General features: G+C 37.0%; 1 protein-coding gene across 1 annotated transcript in view; it reads left to right on the plus strand.

Moving 5' to 3' along the window:
• The first annotated feature begins 5,362 nt into the window (after nucleotides 1–5,362).
• LOC109743111 (expansin-A24-like) overlaps nucleotides 5,363–5,705 on the plus strand; it is a 990-nt gene continuing 647 nt past the window's right edge. The window contains exons 1-2 of the mRNA XM_020302194.2: nucleotides 5,363–5,507; nucleotides 5,586–5,705. The exon at nucleotides 5,586–5,705 is cut by the window's right edge and continues 205 nt beyond it. Of these exons, the coding sequence (XP_020157783.1) occupies nucleotides 5,363–5,507; nucleotides 5,586–5,705 (265 nt within the window). The remainder of the gene's footprint in view (nucleotides 5,508–5,585) is intronic.

Consider the following 5,705-nt stretch of genomic DNA (forward strand, 5'->3'; position numbering starts at 1 on the left):
GCGTGCGGACCCTACGGGTTCGAGAACTATGTAGACATGACAGAGACACATCTCTGGTCAATAACCAATAGCGGAACCTGGATGCTCATATTGGCTCCTACATATTCTACGAAGATCTTTATCGGTCAAACCGCATAACAACATACGTTGTTCCCTTTGTCATCGGTATGTTACTTGCCCGAGTTTCGATCGTCGGTATCATCATACCTAGTTCAATCTCGTTACCGGCAAGTCTCTTTACTCGTTCCGTAATGCATCATCCCGCAACTAACTCATTAGTCACATTGCTTGCAAGGCTTATAGTGATGTGCATTACCGAGAGGGCCCAGAGATACCTCTCCAACAATCGGAGTGACAAATCCTAATCTCGATCTATGCCAACTCAACAAACACCATCGAAGACACCTGTAGAGCATCTTTATAATCACCTAGTTACGTTGTGACGTTTGATAGCACACTAAGTGTTCCTCCGGTATTCGGGAGTTGCATAATTACATAGTTAGAGGAACATGTATAAGTTATGAAGAAAGCAATAGCAATAAACTAAACGATCATAATGCTAAGCTAACGGATGGTTCTTGTCCATCACATCATTCTCTAATGATGTGATCCCATTGATCAAATGACAACACATGTCTATGGTTAGGAAACTTAACCATCTTTGATTAACGAGCTAGTCAAGTAGAGGCATACTGGGGACACTCTGTTTGTCTATGTATTCACACATGTACTAAGTTTCCGGTTAATACAATTTTAGCATAAATAATAAATATTTATCATGATATAAGGAAATATAAATAAAAACTTTATTATTGCCTCTAGGGCATATTTCCTTCAAATAGGTTAGTCCCAAAAAATGATATAAAGTTGCTATAAAATGAATGTAAAACATTCAAGAATGATAATATAATAGCATGGAACAATCAAAAATTGTAGATACGTTGGAGACGTATCAGCCGACCCTTTATTGTGGATGCTTCAGCGAGAGCTGCTACCGTCTCACTTAATGTGAGATATAGTTCTCGGGTTGTTTGACGGGCGTGGCTATACATCGACTGACGCCAGCTGGACCGACCACTCACGTCAGGGCGTCGGAAATGGGCCAGCCAGGGCAGGTTCCAAGCAGGTTCGTCTTTCTCATGTTTTTACCTTTATTCCTTTTCTATTTTTTTATTTTATTTTAGAAAATATTGTAAAACACATATATTTAGAAACATAAAAAAGCATGCATTTTAAAAATCTTAACACAATGTAAAACAAAAGTAGCTTAATTCATAAAAAAATGTTTATAGCATATTAAAAATGTGTCTTGAAAATATGTTGACCATGTTTTCAGAAAATGTTAAACTTGTATTTGTAAAATGTTAAATGTGTATTAGAAAAATGTTCTTGACATATAGGAAAATGTAGAATGAAAAGCAAAAGAAAGAAATAAGAAGAAACAATGAAAATCGAAAATAAACCGATGAAAAGAGAATACAAAAAATAAAAGCAAAGAAACGAATGAGAAAAAGAATTGGAAAACTATGGAAACCAATAAAAGACCAAAAAATTGAAAACCAAGAAAGAAAACAAAAAACTGAAGAAAAAAGGAAGAAGAATGAGAAAGAAAAGATAAACGGATAAAAACCATGAATGATACTCCCTCTGTCCAGGTTTATTATGCCCCTTTTATTTTGAGCTAAAGTTTGACCATGAATTTAACTAATACTATATATATTATACGTCACAAAAATTATGTCATATAAACCTCTCTCAAATACAAATTCAACAATACATTTTTAGTCAAATAGATGGTCAAAGTTGGCTCCAAAACACAATGAAGCCTAATAAACCCGGGCGGAGGTAGTAGAAACAAAGAGAAACCAAAAGAACAAAACAAAACAAAAGAGAACGAAGTATAACAACGCAAAAAAATAAAGATCGACGAAGAAATACGAAAAGCAAACCAAAAGAAATGAAACAATGGAGAAAACTGAAAAAACGGGTTTTTTTCCTCTAGTTGATCACGGCTCCTATCTTAACACTAATCTGACCTTGGTGCAATGGTTAGAAGATCCACCCACCATCGAGCTACCCAGGATCGATTATTCCTGGGAGCTCTCTTATTCCTCCCTATTTCCTCTTGTGTTACATATATTCGCTAATGGGCCGGCCCTTTATTGCAGATGCTTCAGCGAGAGCTGCTACCGTCTCGCTTAATGCGAGACATAGCTCTCGGGCTGTTTGAGGGGCGCGGCTATACATCGACTGACGCGAGATGGAGCAACCGCTCACGTCAGGGCGTCGCAAATGGGCCGGTCAAGGTAGGTTCCAGTCAGGCTCGTGTTTCTCCTGTTTTTAACTTTGTTGGTTTTCCTATTTTGTTATGATTATTTTAGAAAATATTGTGAAACACATATATTTAGAAACATAAAGAATCACGCATTTGAAAAAATCATAACACAATGTAAAGCAAAAGTAGCTTAATTCAGAGAAAAATATCTATAGCATATTAAAAAAAGTTTGTGACACTTTAAATATTTTCACATGTTTCCAAAAGTATATTGCAATATTATTAAAAAAATAATCATATATTTCAAAACTTTGAGCGTATAAAAATAAATGTTTGAAATGTATATCAAATATGTTGATAGCATATGAAACAAAAATGTTTGTAACATTTTTAAAATGTCCACGCGATTCAGAAAATTTAATTGACATTACAAAAAATTGAATCATGTACTTGGAAAATGTTAAACCTATATAAAATAAAAAAATTAGATGTATATATAAAATGTATAATGATTATGGAAAAGGTACACATCAAACATGTATTCGAAATAAATTTTAATCATTGTAATGAAAAATGCGAACCATGTATTGAAAATTGTTGATCATCTTTTAAAAAATGTTATATGTGTATAAAAAATGTTGATATGTGTTAAACATTTGTTAATGGCAATAAAACTTTTCTTACACAAAATGTACATTCTTTGTATACATCAGAAACATTTTTATATACATGCTTCACATTTTCGAATTACTCAATTAAATTATTTTCATATATGTTTTTGATGTGTATTTTTCACTTAATGTACTTTCTGCATTTTTTTGTATACAAGATAAAAAATTATATACCCTTTTAACATTTTTAAAAAACAGGGTCAACATTTTTTCATATGAACAAAAGAGGAAACCAAGGAAACAAAAAAGATACAAAAGAAATGAAAAGAAGAATAAATAACCATAGGAAACCTTGCAAAATGTACAATAAATAGTGAAAATTGAGAAAAAACAAAAAAGAAGAATGTCAATGAATAACAAGAAAGATACAAAAAGAAGAAAAGGAAGAAGAACAGAAAAAAAAACCCGATGAAAACCAGGAAAGAAACAAAACTGATGAAAAGCCAATAAAGAAACAAAGAAAACGGTGAAAAATAAAGAGGAAAAAACCCAGTGCATAAAAGTAAAATGAATAAAAGAAAACAAGTAAAGAGAGGAAGAAACAAAAGAACCGAAGCATAATGAAGAACAAAAAACCCAAAGAAAAATGGAAAATAAATAAAAAAGGAAAATAAAATAAAACGAAAAAAGAAAAGAAAAGGGAAAAAAGAAATAAACAGCGATAAAACGGAAGAAGGAGCGAACACATTATACTCGACTGACCTATTCGTGCATCGTAAATTTTCAGGCGAAGGGGCTATCATCTTGCTCTAAGCGAGATATAGCTCCCGCACTATTCAAGTGGTGTGCATAGTAATTTTAATGCAAGATATATTTGTGTTTCGCACCTTCTCCCTCTGCTGCAACACAGATTATTGTCTGACCGCCCCTATCGTATTCATGTACATCTGTCTAACTTACATATTTCGTTTAGTTTCCTTTGGTTACCCCACCATCCTCCAACCCACGTGAGTGAGCAACTCAAATAGACATGCACTATATCTGTAAAAACATTGTGAAGCTTGAATGTGTGCTTGTAAACGTGAGTATTAGGCATTCATAATTTGAATTATGATGAGAACCAGCTAGTGGATGGATGGTTATAGGAGGGTGGTTATACCTCCCACCATGAATAAATCCCAAGTTTGATGCACTAGTGTCTTAGTAATACAAATACTATCGTTTAGTGTGAGGCAACATTCTTATCAATAGTGAGACATGTGTTGAGTTTTTCCAATCTTGAAACTTGGTGGCACCAGTCTTCGGTATGCTTGTAGTCTAACTTTTCCAATTATTATAGGTGACATATTTACAAAATATATTATTTTCCATGAGAAGTAGTACTATAAAATTTTCTGATAAATATTTACATAATATCTTAATCATTCATATATTTTTATTTATAGATTTAAATAGCATGCTATCTTGGTGCTATATTGTTTGGAGGAGCATCACGCTAATCCGTTTAGCGTCATTTAGTGTGCTATAGTGCAATTTAGCGTTGCCATAGGCAGCTATTTAAAGCTTTGGTATTTTTACTAAATATTATTTGCGAAACCGAAAAAGGCAACGAGCATAATTGTGGGTTGGACATAATACGATGATGTGCATAGTCCCGTGCTTGAAAAGGAAAATTGGCGTATGAATTTATTTATTTTGATTAAAAAATGACGTATGGATGGAATTGTGTAGATTTGCCTTGACGACAACTCAAGGTTTCTTTCCGGACGAACTGCGCTATATCCACCGACAGTGAGGACCAGGTGCAGTGCAGGATCAAGAAACAGAGGAGGCATCCTTTCGTAGGCATGGGAGCACAGCAAACGAGGTCCGCTTTCACATTCAGAAAGTCAAGCAAACGCCCTCTCTGATAGTGATACTGAAAAATGTCAACCAAAGACTGGCATGCATATATAGCTTAACAACCGGACCGACCGCCAATAGAAACAGGTCGACGTCACCATTTGGTCAAACAAGCAACTTGCCCATCCAACTTAGTTGTCAAAGGATAGAAACATAATATATTTGACCTATTTTTATGGCTTAAAAACCAGCAAATGAGCCGATGAACCAGCGGTCTGACCGATAAAAACCTGAACCGGCGATGTCACCGGTTCCATCACCGGTCTGGTTTTTTTAACTATGCTGACATGTCTTGCGCGCGGACCGGCTGCACCGCCATGCGGATGTGCACTCTACCAGCTGCTTCACTCGGTCATCCTCGTGATGGCCTTGCTGAATTCTGCAGCCACCATTCGATCCAAGTAAAGCCTGGTTATATATACATCCGCAAGCATTAGTTACAAGATCCTCCATCACCCATCAGCTTAGACCTAGAAGCCAATCCACTTGCATTTTTGCCAGGGGCGATAAAGCAAGGACACATACAGACGCAGCAGGATTCTTGAGGGCATCCGACGACCGAGATATATACACCATGGCGCGGGCGGCTCCAGCTCGAGGTGCTGCACTGGTGCTGCTCACGGTGGGTTGTGCGTTCGCCGTGGCCGCGGCACCGGCCGTCACATGGCAGAGGGCGCATGCGACGTTCTACGGCGGCGCTGATGCCTCCGGCACGATGGGTAACGATCCAGCTTACAAATTCTTTTGCACATGCTAAAACTGTGCAAATTATCACAGCGTATAAGCTTTCATTGCAGGAGGCGCGTGCGGGTACGGCAACCTCTACTCGACGGGGTACGGGACGCACACGGCGGCGCTGAGCACGCTGATGTTCAACGACGGCGCGGCATGCGGGCAGTGCTACAAGGTCGCGTGTG

The sequence above is a fragment of the Aegilops tauschii genome, chromosome 7 (assembly GCF_002575655.3).
Source record: "Aegilops tauschii subsp. strangulata cultivar AL8/78 chromosome 7, Aet v6.0, whole genome shotgun sequence".
NCBI classification, from domain to species: domain Eukaryota; kingdom Viridiplantae; phylum Streptophyta; class Magnoliopsida; order Poales; family Poaceae; genus Aegilops; species Aegilops tauschii.